We start from the raw sequence: 17,980 nt of genomic DNA, 5'->3' as shown, positions 1-17,980 counted from the left end.
CATTGTGCTTCCCCCTGTTTACCCTCCTGCGCCCACACTGAGGACATTACTTTGCCTTTGGTCAAAGGAGGTACTGCCTCCTCCCCAAGCCCTCATGCTGAGTGCCAGCTGCCTCTGCTCCAACCCATCAATCCCAGCCCAGGAACAAAGCCAAAGTGCTTACAGATGTGCCAAGGGGACTCAGCTGCAGAGATTGTGCTTTCACCACCCTCCCCTGCCCAGGCTTCGCTCTGCACCCAGCAAAGCCAGAGCCATGTTTTGGGGTGGGCACTGATGACCAACCCACCCTGATCCACACGCTCCAGCATCTTCACCCTTGAGCACCAGAGGAACCCTCAGGTGAGCAAACCAAGCACCCTAAAGGCTCCATTTACACCACCCCAAGCACTATCCTCACACCACAAAGATGTCCCCATAGGAAAGATTGAGTGTAGTGCTTAAAGATGCTCAGAATCAGTAGCTGGCTTTGCAAAACAGACTAACACCTCCCCAGCCCCAACGCCTCCCAGTCTGAATGACTTCAATAATTAATTACATTGGACTGACAATGTCTGCAGACACCCCCCCAACCTGCACCCCAGATGCCCCCATTTTTAATGAGTCCCTACCCCAGCATTCTGATGCCACCTGGGCTGAACTTCAATGGTACTTTTAGCTTTACTACTCAGCATAGCTCTTGCAAAAGTTCAATTTTTCAGATGTTACAGGTTAAAGGGATGAAATATAAGTTGAGTCTGGTATTTTTATAGCATGCCAAACCTTCACCATGCAGGTTGACAGCAAAGTAACGACGGGAAGCATTTGGATGTGCATCTAAGACCTGACAACCTCAATTAACATTTACCCACATTCATGTGATTGTCAACACAAGAAATAAGTTTGGAGAGTCTGAAACATTTGTAAGCCAAAGGGAGATGCCTGGAAGACCACAGCACACTTGGCATGTGGTAGAGCAGACACCAGGGCTTGCAGTTGGGTTTTTTTAGTTACATGGAAGAACCAAGATATATTTACTTGAAATAGCACATTGAGACCTTGAAACCTTCCTTTTACTGGAGAGCAGAACTGGTTCTCCATGTTGCAAACCGTAAGTGGTGTGAAAAGCAAAACCAGGCAGGAATATGTTGTTGGGTTCTCTTTACCCGTCTCCCCCAGATTTAGCTGAACCTGACCCACTTCCAAGTTAACAGTGTTACTCTGCACTGAGAAATCAAAGCACTGAGAAATCAAAGCAAAGCAATGTAACACGCTGCAATAAATTACACAACATCAGAAGTGACATTACCCTCTTGTACATGCAGGTGCCACAGGCACAATCCAGAAGAGCACATCAAGGAAGGCAGATGCAAAACTAACTTTGGAGGTTGCTTTTTGCCTCCAGATTCCCAGGGTGTTCTGCCGAGCACCAAATCCATGCCACTAGGAAAGGAGGGTCCTGTCTGCAGCTATGCCCTCATGCATCCAGCACCCTGAGGTCTTTCTCCTCTCCCCTAGCAGTAATGATTTTAGAGAACCAGATTCATCTCTTGACTCTGCACTGGTTTTATTCTTAGCCCAACTAAGGAATAAGCATCAAAAAATGCTTTGCATAAGGCTCTTATTTTGCTTCCAGGCCATTTTTTTTCCAAAACCACTAAGTATCAAATGCAGAAGAGAAACTGTGAGGGCAGCATTTTGAGACAAAACAGAGAGTGAGAGTGATGGCCTTCAGAAGAGATCAGCCCCTGTGGTGAAAGCATCGACAGCATTTCCAGCCACACAGCACTTAGACGTCTGAGTAGCACCCAAAAACACTGCCAGCCTCCCACGGGAGGCTGTGAACGAAAACAGGGACACAGGGAGAGCTGTGAGGAGAGCAGGCAGGAAAAATCTGCTCAGAGAAAGTTGTGCAGGGAATGCAGGAAGAGAAACAAAGCCAACGAAAGCAGGGAGGAAGAGCAGCAGAAGAGGAAGCGGAGACAAGCAGTGGAAATGAGCTCTTCTCACTCCTCCCTTTGGCCTCGGGAGCCACAGCCCAAACCCAACCACACAGCTTTATTTTCTACTCTAGGAGAGCCAATGCAACCAGTTACAGCAATGTATAGCTCCCTAGGAGTGAGAGGGCTGGGTTTGTTGGTGTTTTTAGGATGCCTTTAAAGTGCATGAAGAAACCAAAGGTGCCACTGGCACTAGCACAAGGAAGCTAAACTGGCACAAAGGCTCAGCACAGTCCGTACTGATACACATTGCCCAGGTCTCTCACAGCTCTCCTCCACACCACAGCGCTGCACTAAACATTGCCTAACGCAGACGGGATGCCCATATCCCAGGGGAAGCAGGGAGCTGGTACCTTTCATTGCCCGGCTGGAACTCAGACAGCAGGGACGGCCTCCGCCGCTGTGGCTGCATGATAGACCCCGGCGGGAGGTGGGAAGCGAAATCCCTGGAATGATGCTGGTACTCCAACAGCGCAACGTCCTGCGGGAACAAACACACAACAGCTCGTTAGGCTGGTGGCAACTTCCAAGCAAGCATAAGCCTTGATAACTGAGAAGAAAGCATACAGATACAGTGCTTCCCCCTCCCAAGGGGTTCCCAGTAACCCCAGTCCTGCAATGGTACTGGGATGGTAGCTCAGCCCTGGTCCAACCTGCCTCCAGCCTTTTAACTGGGGACCCCAGCAGTGTCAGCTCAGGCACTGGGCACGCACACAGGGATTTCTGGCATCCAAAAGTCCTGATGAAGAACAGGTAAGAAGAAAATTGAGAGGCAGAGGGGTGCTTTCAGCATCAATCCACAGAGCAATACGGGGAAAGAAAGAGAGAAAAGGAGAAATCACAAATGTTATCTTGAGAGTGTCCCTTTAAACACAGCTCCCCAGGGCTGAGCTCAAGGGGTTTGAAAGGACACTTTGCTACTTACTGTGTGTACGTCTCTTTTGTTCCTTGACCCTGAGAGAGTACAGTACAGTATGTTCCTGATTTTAATTAAATAAGGATCCCTCCTGCTCTGTGCCACAGACTGAATCCAGCAACAGCATTTTAGCAGCTACATTCAACTCCTAGCTTTTATTTGCAGATAGTTACTTGACCAGAAGACTAATCATCTCATTAACTGAGACCTTCGGCAGGGGCATGGAAAGCCCTGCCACAGAATATCCCTGGTAACACTGACACACGTTTATGTTAGAACCAATCCCACCTGGGAGTCTGCTTTGAACAGTTCTCAACCAGAAGAAGAAAGCTCCAATTCCCTCAAAAAGAGGTATTTCAAGGCCTAAATAAAAACCCCAATAAATAAAACACCCCATGCAGCTGGGGGTGTGGGCAGGGCTGACAGCCCTAACAGCTACAATTGATACTATTTGATCAGATGAAGACTGACATGCCCCAGCACTAAGGAAGCAGAAGTGCCCCAGCGAGGTGCATGGTCAGCAAAGAAAGGATTCTGGGGCTTAAGTAGCAAGAACCAGCCCCAGTGACCCCCTCTCTGAAGTGGTAAGTGAGGAGAGCAGCCCAGCACTGGATGCCATGCTCCCCTCCAGCTGAGGAGTAAAAGGGAATATCAAAGCCCAACATCTCTGGCCACTAGATGGTAAAACAAGATGTTTGCATGGGAGCTTTCTGGAAAACAGAAGTTGTAAGCACTCAGTACAGGGCAGCCAGGAAAGGCAGATTCCCTACCCCACATTCAAGCTCTCTGGCACAAAAGCTGGAAATGACAAATATGAAATGGAGGAGGAAGGGGAACGGTGGTGTCTGATGGACATCGCTTCTCCATACGCCTAGATAAGTGCACCAGTGTTTGGGATCAGGTTCATTCCTTCCCAGCATCAGGCAATAGCGTGGGTGCTGCTCTTCTGTTCTCACCAACCTTGGGAAACACCAGGAACCTCTGCCAGCCCCACGCTCCTGGTCTCCACCTCCAGCCTGGCCAGTCCAGACCTCAGCCTCTGGGGCAAGGGGTGCCTGCAGACAGGTTCTTGCGACACGAGAAGGGCATTACTGGGACAGCATCTACTCATCCTCATGGGGATGATCCACTGGTGTAAATCCAGGTGTTAAGGGAGGATGTTACCCCGTGATGCTGCTTCTCCTTTGGCTCTATCCATGGGGGACAGAATATGCCATTGGTCCAAACAATGGTGGGACAAACTGAGACGTGTGGAGTGAAGGAGCCTATCAGCTCTTACAGCCAAAGCAGAATCGCTGCCTACAGCGTTTCCCCACCTTCACACTCGTCCTGGTTCAAAACAAAAATGGCAACGCAGCTCCTGACATCCACCTACAAACCAAACACACCGTGTCTGCGGAGACACCACAAGAGGCCCACAACCAGGACCATCACCGCTGTGGGTGTACAAACAAGAATTACCCGTCTGGGAGGCTCGACGGCTGTGCCCTTGAGAAAAGAAAGAGAAGGCTCTTGTGTGTCCCGAGAACCATCTGTTCTTCCTTTTCCTCCTACCCACACTCAGCTGAGCTTTGCGTTTTCCTCTTCATCCCCCATCAGAAAACTGCTGGTGGAGCTCAGAGCCTGCTGGCATGGCCTGAAGTGATATGGAAGGCTGCTATTCCCAGCTATTAGCCATGGGCTGGGACAGCAGATGTGCCCCTGCGGCTTCATCACTGAGGGCAGTGCTGGTGAGCACCAGCTCCTGCCTTCCCAGCCACCACCCACCTCACTGTGACCTGCTCTGCTCTGCTCACATCAGGGTTTGGTTCTACCAGAAGAAAACGTAACCTAAAAATCAGCAAGGAGGATTAAAACTGGTGAATCCCTGTGCCCTGTCATGAACCGTCGAAGGAGCCACAGGAGCCCTGGCAGGACGTAGGTCCATTAATGGCTCACCAAGTTACTACAACAAATGGCACTGGGAGCTATGCCTGTGTTTTTCAAACACAGATGCTGGAAAGCTTCAGGAGCTCCCTTTGGAACTGCCTGGTGGACTTGGCAGTGCTGGGTTAACAGTTGGACTCGATGACCTTAAAGGTCTTTTCCAACCTAAATGATTCTGTGACTCAAGAGGCTTTGGTTTTGGTTAGCAGTGTTCTGAAGACATACGGTGGGAGGCACCTTGCTGCCCTCCACATGCAGACACGAGGGAGCAGCGTCCAGTGGGTTCCATGTGAATTCTCCACCACCAAAGCACACAAAGGGGATTTATTCCCCATCCTGACCTAAAATTTCTGGTGCACCCTTGGCACCTGCAAGAGACCTGAAATAAAACAACCAAAAACCTCTGTAGCTCCAAGGTACATGTTGTTCCTTTTCAGAGCAAGAACTACATGTAATGAAACAGAAATTAAGGAAGCAGAAAGACCATGGGTAGTCAGGGGCTCTGGCACGTCAACAGGTTTAGGGGGCTGGAAGGAGGATTTGCAGCAGTCAGGGAGAGATGCAAAGAGATGAGCACTTTTTTTTCTTACATTGATAGAAATTAAGCTTCTTTCCTCAGGTGAAGGAGTGGGAATGTTTCCAAAACAAAACCAAAGCAAAGCAATCAAAATCACTTTGGAAGTCTCAATATCAAGACCTTATTCTCCTGATAAAACAGCAGCTTCCCAAAATATAACCTGGGTGAAGGGAACTGTGTCCCCTCTAACCACCGGCTGGGCTGATCCGGCACAAGCAGCATCACCAGAGACAGACACCAAGAGTGCCATAAATCACCCGGCAGAGCAATGCAGCCAAGATTTAGATAAAAAAGATGCTGAAGAGCCCAAAGCAGCCTCATTATAACACACTTCTTGATGTAGCAGAATGAAGAGGTTCTTGGGCCCAGCCAGAGGAGCCAACAGCATCCTTTGCACCCAATGAGGGAGGTTGGGCACATCCACACTGCCCCTGCCTGGGGGTGCTGCTCAGTGACAGCCCTCCCAGCCTCAAGGTCTTCTTGTGTTACTTGATTTTGGAACACTGAGAGTGCAGTCTTCCTCCCCTTCCTGGTAAATCCTCTGACCCTAAATAACCCGAGTCTATCAGGCTCATTAGATACACTAATCAAACTGGCTGAAGCCAGGAGGCTGAATGCAGCGCTACAGAAAAGCTCTCAGCAACACAAAACCAGCCCTGCTGGGTTTCAGCCCCTTTTTAACAGCTCTAAAAGCTTCCAGCCTGCTGCCTCACCTACCATAAGGCCTCCAACATTTCTGCACTGTCCCCTGCCCCGAGCACAACCCCACACTAAACTAATAACTGCTCACAGCCCTGCTGCCTCTCACTTTCCGTTCTGAACATGTGCACTTGCTGGTGTGCTGCATTTCTCCTTCCCCTGCCTGCAGGTGCCCAGCCCAGGGTGCCTGACCTCCAATGAGGAGGAGTAAAAGCAGGTTTGAAAGTGATGCTGGAAGTGATGCACTGACCTGCAACGCATGGAGCCAAACATTAAACCACAGGCAACAGCAGCTCTGACCCTGCTCTCCCAGCTCCAGCACCTCCATACGAATAAGGCATCTACTGACTGCTGCATCCAGATGGCATTCCCACAGCTGCAAGAATTATCCCCCAAGGAAGAGACCCCAGAGACACGAAGCTTGCAGAAAGGAAGCCTGGAGCTGGTCTTGCAACAGAACAGCGAACTGCTCCTCCTCTCTTCCTCCCACCAGCACAAAAACAAGAGCAAACACCCAGCGCTTTTGGCTTCCTTGGAAAACAGCCCTGGAGCAAACCCATGGAGACCTGGAGCACAGCCAGAACAGCACCTGCAGCACAGCCCGAGCAGCCCCAAGTACTGGATCCATCCCCTGTCACTCACCACGCCCCCAGCCGAGCACAGAGCCAGGAGCTCCCCGCCAGGTTTTGGTGCGCACAGCTCCGCTTCAAAGCCATCAGCTCTTGCTGTGCAGTGACGCCAGCAGCAGTGCTCCCGGGGTCCCACCACATCCGCCAGCTGAGCAGCACCAGCACCAGCACCAGCACCGCCTCGAATCACAGCATCAGGCGCAGGATACCCCTTACCTGCCGAGCAACCCGGGCACAGCTCCAAGCCGCTGCCTCACGCTGTCCTTGTCACCTCTCGCACGCAGGCAAACAGGCCAGGGCACTGCTCACGCTCACCGAGGAGCAAATCCCAGCTCCTCACCACCTCCACCAAGGATTAGGACTGTGAGGAGCTCGCCCAGCGCTGGATTGCGAATAGTTTGCGTTTCTTAACAACGTGCTATTTCTGCTGAAGCACTCCCAAGCATTTAAGTTTAAATGAGGCCAATTGCTAATGGTGTGGTCCACTACTGAGCAAAAACCAATGCTCACTAGTGCATCCCTGTTTATTTCACTGTTGATAAATTGTCCCTTATCTAATTTCAGAAGAGGTTGCCTGGCCTGTTTTGCTGCTGATGAGCAGCCCATGTGCTGCATGGGAACCTCGCCACCACAGGGAATTATTGGGTGAGGGCAGCAGGGTTGGTGTCCTCACACACTATGGCACTGGTGGAACACAGAGCCAGAGTTGGGCACTTTACAGTGCATGTCCCACATTCCTCTGGTCCCCCCAACAACATTCCACTGGCTGTGGTGGATCTAGGGACCTTGCTCTACCCCACAGCTCACCTTCAGCCCCAGTGTCCTGGTTTCCACTGGTACTTCCCAAGAGAAGAGGGGTTAAGAACAGCGCTGCCCAGAGCGGCGCCCACACCAGCCACGTGCTCCATCCTTTTCCTCCTGCTTTTCCGCTGGTGTTTCCCCATCTCAGAGCACACCTGCACTCCTGATGCCACAGCTATTCCCTATACAATGACAATGGCCAGAGGGGAGGGACACACAAACCAGAGTGACCCAACACAGTGGCCAAGACTTGACCACACAGCTTTGGACTGCAAATCCACTCTATTCCGCTGGGAAGCACATGGCAGGTTGAGCTTCCCACCCTCCCAGAACACGCAGCCAGCACGGAGCAGCGTATCTCAGCATGACGCCTGCAAGGGATGTGGACCATCCAGCAACGAGTTTGTGCAATAAGCCGTTGCCTGGGCCCCTCAGTGCAACCCTGGCTGCAGCAGGAGACCAGGCCCGCAATCAGTGCCACCAGAGAGGCAGACCAGATCTCCAGTCCAAGGTGGAGTGGCCAAAGTGGCTTTGCCAGAGACAGGGGATGGTCCCCACCACTGCTCTACACATTCTGCACCTTGACAAAAGGTGTTGCTTTAAATCTCCCCCTGCCAGCAGCAAGCGTGACCTATTTCAGCACTAAAAGGAAAAGCTATGCGGTGCCTGGATACCCCTTGGCACTGGCAGCATAGCAGTTGCTCATCAGACCAAGAAATGCTCTTTTTAGCCTTTGCCTGGAGAAAATCATTTCTCCCAAAGCCATTTCAGGTAAGAGGAAAGGGGAATGTTCAGCAGAGCATTACTTCAGGCAGTCCAGACACAGCACGGGCTGCATACAGCCCACTGCCCTCAGCCTCAGCAAAGAGGAGCCATCCCCTGCTACCGAAAACCTCCCACTGAAGCATCAAGGAGGTGGTTATTGATCAAAACAGGCTGTCCACAAGTACACTGCTGTCTGCGCAACTTCCTCCCCAGAACCTTGGGAGGAGCTCGCTGCAGATGTAAGGAGGAAAGAAAAAATAATCCATAAAACAAATCAGAACTCCTCCACAATCAGCTCCACTGTTGAAGATAAGGTCAGTAATAAAAACCTGGCTGAATACACGCATTTTATCTTGCCTACGGGGATACAACATGTGCTGAAAAGACAAATGCCCTTATTATTCCAATGCAGTCTCGTTGCCATCCATCTCTCAGAAGCTGCTGACTTGGCCTTTTGTTTTAGGAGGTGACCACACTGCACGTGGCCCCTTCTTGGAAGGCATTGATCCTGCTGCCATCCCTCTGCTGAGGCCACGTCTGCTGCCAGCACCATTAGCATCTGTACCAGCTGCACAGCAACGCATCCTTCCTGACACCCTTCTCCCTGCCCCTCGAGCAAAGCAGGGCTGTTTAGCTGAGCCATCTGAATATGCCATTCATGGAGAAGCAGTCACGTCTCGGTGGGACAGCTCTCGGCTGTTGTGGCTTCCCAGTCATCTGACCAGAGCCGGGTGCTGGAGCCAGCCCCAGCCCTCTCCCCCCCAGCCAGAGGTGCCTGCAGAGCAGCACCACATCCATTACAGTGCTGCTTTTGAGCCTCCCTCCATCACAAGACTCGTGTCCCAGTCACATCCAGGCGCCTTTGAGCTGGAATGACCCGTCTGCCCTTCCTCCACTCCCCACGCCTGGTGCTGCGCTTCCTGAAGTCACTTGTGGTCACAAACACCCACGTGGGGCGAGCAGCTCCTCACACAACCAACTCAACACTTCCACCCTACAAGCACGCAGTCATTTTGCTCATCATCCTATCTCTTCTGCAGCAGCCCCCCACCGCCTCCCACCACACACAACCCCCATAGCCTATCCGCATGTCTGTGTAGGCCCCTTTCATCCTTGCACATTCCCTCCTCAGCTCTCCTACACTTCCTTATCCCTCTGCAGCAAATCCTTCAGGTCAAATAACCCGGCTTGCTCAGCATTTTGAACAAATGTGGGGACAGTGACAACCAACAAAAGGCCCCCAAGTCTTGAAGGTGTCTCCAGAGGTTGGTGAGACAACGTGCATCAGGCATACAGGCAAAGGCTTTGCATCTCCAAAAGTGCTTTCAGTGGGTCTCTACCTCTGCCAAACCACATACGCAGCAAAAGTTCTTTCTTTCCCTGTGGATTTATAATCTTGAAACCAACCAAATGCAAAGCATCACCCCCTGCATCAAATCCCATCCAAAAAGAGATTAATGAGCAATTATGGACGTTTACAGTAGCTTGAAGAAAAAGAACTGTGTTGGATAAAGGCTGTGTATCATAGGGAAAATGAGCTTTAAATCCAAACTGCTGTAAGCCAACTCCTTCTTGGCAATGGGAGAGAGACCCCAGGGTAGGGAATTAGTTGTCCTGTTCCTTCACCTCCCTGCTCTCCCAGTCCCACAGCAGAAAGCCAATCTTCCCAAATCCTCTCAGAGCTAATGCAATCCTTCTCTGGAAAGGCTCAGGAGCAAGACTGTGCTGAGTCCTCGTGACAGACCCAATCGGAGTCACTATTTCCAAGAGATGCTTTTGATTTTCCCGTCATTCCTTAGCACATTCCCTGGAGCGCAGCAGGCAGGATTCGGGATGTGAATCCCTGGCACGAACCAGGGGGTGTTTCATGCGGGGGGGCTCAGCCGTGCAGCTGGCACAGAGGCTTTTCTTTGCGCTCGGAGGTGGTGCACTGTAAACTCTTCCGCTCTGCATGCTCCTGGAGCCCTGACACAGGCTGGCATTTTGCTTCCAGCACATATGAGTGCGAATCATGACTCCAAGGAAAACCAACACAGCAGCAAAGGTGCCTGGCGCTTGTAATGTGAAACACACTGTTTCTCTGCAGGCTTACCTGGCATCGCCTCGCTGACCGTGTCACTGCGGGCAGCAGCGAGCTCCTGCCACCTCAGCAGCTCCCATCTCCTCACTGCACCTCCCAGGGCAGGACGCTGGGTTTAACAAACCCTGCAGGGAGGAGGAGCCTGGGCAGGGAAGGCACTCGGTTCCCCCCAGGCCACCGTTTGGCTAGGACACCAAATCGACACACAAGGCTGCACTGACCTCTGGTCTCTGGTTCAGACAGACAAGGAAGTTATTTATCACAGGCCAAGTGAATGGGCTGGGACGCTCCTGCACAAGTGCTGGTTTGCAAACAGGGAGTTTAATGAAGGAATTACAGAGTTGTTCCCGGGCACTGGAGAAAGCATGGTCTCAAAGCTGGAGCAGAAGGGTTAAGCTCACCTTTTCATCTCACCTGAAGTGTGTGCAGGGAATGGGGGCAAACAGGAGGCATGCAGAGCACCTCGTTTGGCAGGGAGGGGATTCAACGATGATGGAGCACCAATTTCACATGCATGTGCACACACTCCAATCTTACCAACCCCTAAACCTCTTCAGGATCTCTAATAGGTAAAACACTAAAGCACCCTGAAAGCAGAAGTTGTTTTGGCACAGAAGCTGTGTGCCCTGACCCTTGTCATCTCCCGCAGCTGGTGCTACCCTCTTGGAAACCCAGCCTGTATCCAAAGCCACATCACTCCTGTGGCTCTGAAAGGTCAGGGAATTAACAGAAGGGTGACTGGTAAGGAGGGCACAGCAAGAAACTGGCTCCACACAGGAGGAAGAGCAGGGAACCCTTCTGTCCATGTGCTATGCGGGAGAATTGATCTGTTTACAGAAAATACCTGCAGCTTGCCTGAAAACATCTCCTTCATGGAAAAGTTTCATTTGAGAGAGCATTAAGTTCAGACACATTAGAAGGGGAAGAGCATAAGTAATGTGCTTTTTCACCTTTAGCTAAAGGTCATGGAGCATTCAAACAATTGTTCTGTTTCCAAGCTGAACATGACAGAGGCCAACTAAGCACCCGTCAGCACAGCTAATGAATGTGGAAAACAAAAGCATTTCCCCTGCACTTTGATCAAGAAACACTCAGTGCTCTGAAGAAGAAACTGATGATTATTGGCGATTTTAGTTTTAGGTAATGAAAGTCAAATCAAGCAGAACCTTTCCACCGAGATTCCTTCTTCCCTTTAAAAACACAAAAATCCACTATTTTCACTGGCTGTTTCTTGGTAAGATGGAATTATACTGAAGGCCATTATAAAATATCACACCATTTCCACATCCCTGGGACCAGATGCGTCTCAGTGAGGAGGAGGAAGAGGATGACAACATCCCCACACAGCTGAGGACCAACCTACCCTGTGGAAGAGCCAGTTCGCTGCATCACCCATCAGAGCTCACTCTGGATCAGAGCCATGGATCAGCCCTGCCCAAAGCTGACACCTAAGAGTGAAACCAGGCAACAAACACCCTCACTTGACCACTCCTGGCTCTTCTCTGCCAGCTCCAAACCCAGCAGAAACACCTGGAATGCTGCTGGGAGATGGTGCCCATATGCACAAAGCACATTCCTGCTTATTCATTTGAAATGCATCTCTTCCCCTGTTTTGTTGGATATTCCCCTGGGGTTTATGCAATGGGGAAAGAAAAACACCCAAGCCTGCTCCCCCCGCCTCCTGCCCCTCCACAGCATCCCCTCTCACTTGCCTCATCTGTGAAATCAAACAGCTGCAATCCTTTAAATCACTTCTCATGAAGTGTCTCCGAGCCTAAAATAACGTCACGGCTCATTTCTGGGCTCGGCATTCCTGCCGCGCCGATCCCTGGGCGCGACCGCCACACTTGGAATGGGATCATGTATGTATATGAGAACAGCATTCGCAGCCCTGCTGCGCTCAGCCCCAGGAGCTGACCCAGGGCGTTCCCACCGCTGGGATAAGGATCCCCAGGCAGACGAATTCCCAGCTCTCAGGAAAGGATGTCTTGGAATGCGGCAAACCAGAACCAGGATCTACTCAGATGCAAGACACGCTGGTGTCAGGTTGGTTTTGGCCTCTCTTGCTTTCTTCCAAACAAGCTCTCACTGTGCAAACACATCCCATGACAAAACTGACCTGGCCAAGACACGCAAGCAAATACCACTGCCTTTTAATATTAAACAGCGCAGCAACTTCAAAGCAACTGGGCTCTCCTCTCCCAAGCAATCCCACCAGAGATCAGCTCCAGCCCCAGAGCCATGGCCGGGTTCCAGCCCATGGCGCTGCCAAGCATGAGCCACGTGTTTGCCAACAGCTGAGAGCAGCGGGGCAGATCATGCAGGGACACGCTTCATGGAACGCTCTGCCTGCCCTCCCCAGCAGAGGCAAGGGGAGGTTCATGTGGGGCTGGCACACTTGTGACAAGAGGAGCCTTTCAGCTTCCCATCCAGACAGATCCCAGCTCAGCCCCCTCCTGCATCCAGACACCTCTAAGGTGTCACAAGGCTTCGGAAGATTACATGTGGCTGTAAAAATAGCTTCTAGAAGCAAACGCCAGCAGCTTCTTCCAACATGGATACGGTAGGATAAAACCAGTGTGCACTTTAGTCAGAGAGCAGGGCAGGCTGGAGAAACCCTGAGCTCCATCTGACCTGCAAACAACTGCCCCGCTTGGTTCATCCTGCTCTGACACTAAGGGGAAAGCAAGTGGGGTTTGCAGAAGACAAGGACTCAGCACCCCAAGGCCAGGAGCCTTTCACTCTCTTCTAAATTCAGTCTTCACTTTGGGCACTGAGGTTTCTTGGGATCGTTTTTAAACCAAGAGCTGCAGATCTCCCTCACCTGGGCACATCCTCCTCCTGCTCCCATAAAAAGAGAACTTTGATTTTCTTTCTGAGACAAATGCTCTCGTTCTGTCCCACCTCCCAAACAAACACGCTTGCTCTGATGGAAGCAAAGCTCCCATAAATGGAACCAGGTCAGCATGTCTCATAGCCTGGATGAAAAGCTTCTTTGTGCAGAAGCACGCAGGCCCTGAGCGATGTGGATGAGCCAGCTGAGGCAGCCAAAAGCTTGTCCTGCGCCCTCCTTAACACTTCTGTTCCAAAGCCTTTCCCAGCTCCAGCTCTGCTCCCTGTGCCGCTCTGCTGAAGCCTGAAGAGGGCAGATGAGGGAATTCCACCCCTCTGCAGTCACTCCATGGGTTTCCAGCTTTCAAGTCAAACCCTAACATCATCACAGCAGGAATTCTACCATTCAGAAGCCATCACTGTCAGAAACACAACCCCGAGACAAGGTCTCCTCACTAACTTGTATTACAAGCCCCTTCCTTGCTGTGGCCACCTCACTATAACCCACCAAGAAGCAGCTCCAAAGAGCAGCCTTGCCAGTGTGTGCCACACTCCACACCTAATAAGATTCATTTAAGCAGCCTGAGCTGACTAAAGCTCTCCACTAAGGAGAGGGGTTTTTCTGTTAAGGGCTTAAACCTAAAACATTCAACCATTCAGGATGAGCAAGCACAGGTGTGAGTGACACAGCACGCAGACGAGAGGCTCGATCTGGGTGAATTAACCTGTGCAAGCTTCAGTGGATTCAACAAAACACAGGCAATAAATCACCATCAGCTTATGCACTGATCCAAGAGGAGACGAGAGGTCAAGGGTAAGAGGAGGGAAAAAAGTGGGGGAGGATAAAATGGAAGAACAGCAGCTCAGTTTTCTTCTTGCTTCCACCAGCCAGGAATGCCACATAGAGAAGGACAGGTCTCCTGATGGAAGAGCAGGTTCACCCCCCTCAATCTGTATGGAAGTGAGGAGAGCTCCCCCATGGGTGTGAGGAGCAAGGACCAGGCTTGTGGTAAGGCCACACACAGGAGAGGATGCTCATTCCCTTGTGATTCAAGGCCATGCCAAAGAGGGCTGGAGGCCAAGTGCTCCTGCTCCATGCAGATTACACCTTCCCCTTTCCCCCCAAAGCTGTTTGCTGCATCCAACCAAGGGTGCTCCTGCCAGGAAGACAAAATGGACCTGGGTGCTCAGCAGTGATGAGCCAGAGAACCATGAGCACCACCAGGAAGAGGCTGGAAAGGGCGAGAAAATATGAAAGCACCATATGGAGAAACAAAAGAGGATGCCACAAGAGAGGAATGATGAAATCCCATACCACAGGCACGGAAACGGCCTGATTTCTGCATAACAGCCCCAATGACAGTGATGTGCCACGCAGCCCCTGCCCCACGAGGCCAGGGAAGGAAAGCCTCTTGCCTTACCGCATGTGGTCGAGCGATCTGAACCGGGTAGGACATAGCGTGCGGCGCGTAGCGCGGCTCGGCGGCGCGCCAGCTCTGCGTCACGGGCTGCGTGGATCCAGACATCTCGGAAGGGCTGCTTCCAAATCACCGGCAAAGGATTAGGAGAGGCGAGAGCTCCTCGGCATCATGTGTGTGCTGTCCACGTCACACAACTGGAAGCAAAGAGGAAAGCGGCAGGTTAATATTCAGTCAACCACGGTCCCATGAGACAACCGAGCATCAAGGCTTGGGTGACCATGAAAACCTGAGTGCCCTCAACTCTCCAGTAGTCCCACTTTCCGCTTGGCAAACATCACTGACAAGTTTCTGTTGTGGATTACTCCCACCACAGGGAAGTCCAAGTATAAGATTATCCCCAAACCATCGCACCTGACTGCCCTGGAAAGCCTTCCCCAGCACCTGCAAACTGCCTGTAATTCATTTGGGCCCTGTTGATCTATGTCTCCATGTCTCTTCAAGACAGCCATTTTTCTGGGGGTGATTTAGTTCCCAAAACCACAACCTAGGGTCTTGGCACTTCAACAAAAGCTCCAAAGGTGCACGATCCCTCCTCAGCCCATCCCCTTCCCCATCCACACTCTCGCACACAGAATCCCAGAGTGGTTTGTGTTGGAAAGGACCTTAAAGCTCACCCAGTTCCAAGCCCTGCCATGTGCAGGGACATCTTTCACTAGAGCAGGTTGCTGGAAGCCCCATCCAGCCTGGCCTGGGAGGTTTGGGGCAGTCTCTAAATCTTTCACCAGCACACCAGGAGCAGCAGAGGAAGCTTCCAGTGCCACCTCTCCCCACACTCTCATGGTCCCTTGCACAGAGAACCAACGCAATTTCAACTGAAGGAGCAGTTGGTGTGGACAAAACCCAAGCAGGGGTGGGAAAGGGGAAAAAAAAAGAAGCATAAGCAAAAAAAGAGGAAGTTTTTCTTTTTCTACTTTTTTTTTGCTCCTCCTGTGAGACCACAGATCAGCCCGTGCTGATAAAGCACTTGCTATCTGCTGCAGGCAGGCACAGGGCTGCCTCGCTCAGCATCCACGCTCTGCTCCCCAGCCAAGCATCACATCAAACCAAGGCAACGGTCCCCGCAGGCTGGGCACGACAGACAGAGCTGCAACAGCAGGATGGGAACAGCCTGAAGACCTTACAAAGAGGACAAGCTCTACAAAAACAACGCTTTCCAGCAAACACTCCTTTAGACCTAAGGAGGATGGATGTGCAGAGACGCCTCCATGCTCCTTCTGAGTGAGGGCCAACCCAGCCTCTTTGGACAAAGGTGTTTTGCCAGGTTCCAGATGGGAAAACACAGAGCTGGGTTTGGTTCTCAATGCAGGAAGAAGGGGGACAACCACATTTCCCCAGCCCTGCAGCCACACATCATCACCAAGCCCCAGGACACCTCACCTGCCACCCCGATCCCAGGAGCAGCCAGACCTCATCCCACACAGTGAAAGCGTCCCCATCCGGAGCTCAGCACGCTCGGTGAATCCACCCCTGGGTAGGAAAGCCCCAGCACACACAGGGGAATTCAGAGGCACCCAGAAGGCAGCCGGGGTGTATTTACACTTCCAGTGTGACTGCCCCACTTCCCCTCCTGCTTCTGACTAGATGGGATTTTAATGGCTGATTCCCACCCAGAGCTTGGGGCTGTGCAAGGAGCAACGAACGTATGGTTCAACATCCGCTCTGCTCACCCGCAGGGACACACCACCACCCTCCTCCCAGCTCTCCTGCAGCCCATGTGTGCTCCTGCAGGGGCAAACCCTCCCTGCAGCACCAAGGGTGCGAACACGATGCTCTCAAAAGCTTGCTGGGATCTGCAGAAGTTCAAGGTACTTTCCTAATAACAGATTCAAACTTGGACATCTTGGCTTGAGGCCACCCAAGAGTTAATTAGCACATGTAGAGATCTATCTATCTATCTATATGTGTGTATATATGTGTGTATATATATATACACACATATGCCACATGTATATACACACACTCCATGTTGGAGGTCCTAGAGTCCTTGACAGCTTTCAGCAAACCAACTGCTTCTCTGGAAGCTGAGCACATGGACGAGACCATGCCGTGGTAGGTGTCTACAGTGCAAGTAATGGGATGGTTTTTCTCTATTTAAACTCCTCAGATCAACAGTTCAGCTTTAAACCTCAGCACTCAGTGCAAAGCCACACGGTTTCAAGCTCTAAAGCAGTTTAAAAGCTTTTATGCTTCTTTCTTTGCAGCAAGAAAAAGTTCACTCTCTGGTAGAAGGATACACACACATGGGGTGAAATCAGAGGGGGCAACAAAACCCTCCTGTACCAGACCATGCTGTGCTGGTGGTGTGCACTAACCACACACTAGCAGGACAAAGCAAGGTTTCTTCCTTACCAAGGGCAACAAACTACCTTTGCCTCAACAAGAAAGCCAAGAGTAAAAACTCATGTGCTTGCAAACAGGCAAAGCACTGCCCAAGCATCCCCACACCTGCAAACCACCACCAGCAAGGTCTCGATGCAAGTCTAAGGCCCTGGATGCTCTCCACTGCAGCTGGACCGGGGCTGGAGCCAAATGAGGTCACTGAAGCACTGGGGCACTCCCATGGGGAGCAGGACGGTCAATGCACAGCCAGCAGCAGGGCTGTGGGTGCTCCCACTGGGGAGCAACCTGGGAGCATAACATCTTGCTGGGGATGTGCTGGTGCTGCTTGGCCATCTATCCCCAGCAAAACAACCCAGGGTGCCTCCTCATCCACAGCCCTTTATTAATTACTCTTAAGGGAGGAACACAAACAATAGGAGCAGATTAATGGAAATCAAAGAGTGCAGCCAGGCTCTTTAAATCTCTAGGATCGAACTGTTTGGTTCCTACTTTTCCTCAACTGATTTTGATGAGGAACAGACATTGTCTCACAGGAAAAGTATTTCCCACACCCTCCCCAGTTGGAGTCTCCATCAGAGACTGTTTTATCCACAGACCTGTGTTAGCCATTACAGCACTAGGTATGAGCAGATTTACAGTCTCTGATTAGGAACAGGAGAAAGCTGGAGGTTACCAGCAAACGCAGCACCAGGGCTACAACATGAAGAAGCCAGAGCCCAAAAGGCTCCTGCACCCATTTATTTCCACCTATATGGGAGACTCCCAGGATCCTGCCCCACTGCCAGAGTCTTCAAAACCTCCACCCTGCTCCACAGAGCAAAGCACCACCTCCCTACTCCTCTGTTTCTCCTCTTCATGTACCATTTACTGTCTAAAATCATTTCCCCATCACCTCTTCTCCCTAATTTACACCATGAAAGCACTCTACAAGCCATGGCAAGTTGCTGCAGGCTCGCTT

The 17,980-nt window shown here is 51.3% G+C and overlaps 1 protein-coding gene across 9 annotated transcripts in view; it reads right to left on the bottom strand.

Annotated features, from left to right (window-relative positions):
- NCOR2 (nuclear receptor corepressor 2) overlaps positions 1–14,829 on the bottom strand; it is a 160,423-nt gene extending 145,594 nt beyond the window's left edge. For all 9 annotated transcript variants that reach the window (XM_057422080.1, XM_057422085.1, XM_057422086.1 and 6 more), the window contains exons 1-2: positions 14,623–14,829; positions 2,330–2,457 (exon numbers count right to left, since the gene is read on the bottom strand). In XM_057422080.1, the coding sequence (XP_057278063.1) occupies positions 2,330–2,457; positions 14,623–14,727 (233 nt within the window). In that variant the 5' untranslated portion in view covers positions 14,728–14,829. The remainder of the gene's footprint in view (positions 1–2,329; positions 2,458–14,622) is intronic.
- Positions 14,830–17,980: the final 3,151 nt, after the last annotated feature.

The sequence above is a fragment of the Pezoporus wallicus genome, unplaced genomic scaffold (genome assembly GCF_028554395.1).
Source record: "Pezoporus wallicus isolate ANWC-B61680 ecotype Strahan unplaced genomic scaffold, APGP_CSIRO_Pwel_v1 contig_12728, whole genome shotgun sequence".
Taxonomy (NCBI): domain Eukaryota; kingdom Metazoa; phylum Chordata; class Aves; order Psittaciformes; family Psittacidae; genus Pezoporus; species Pezoporus wallicus.
This window is presented reverse-complemented; position numbering and strand designations above follow the sequence as displayed.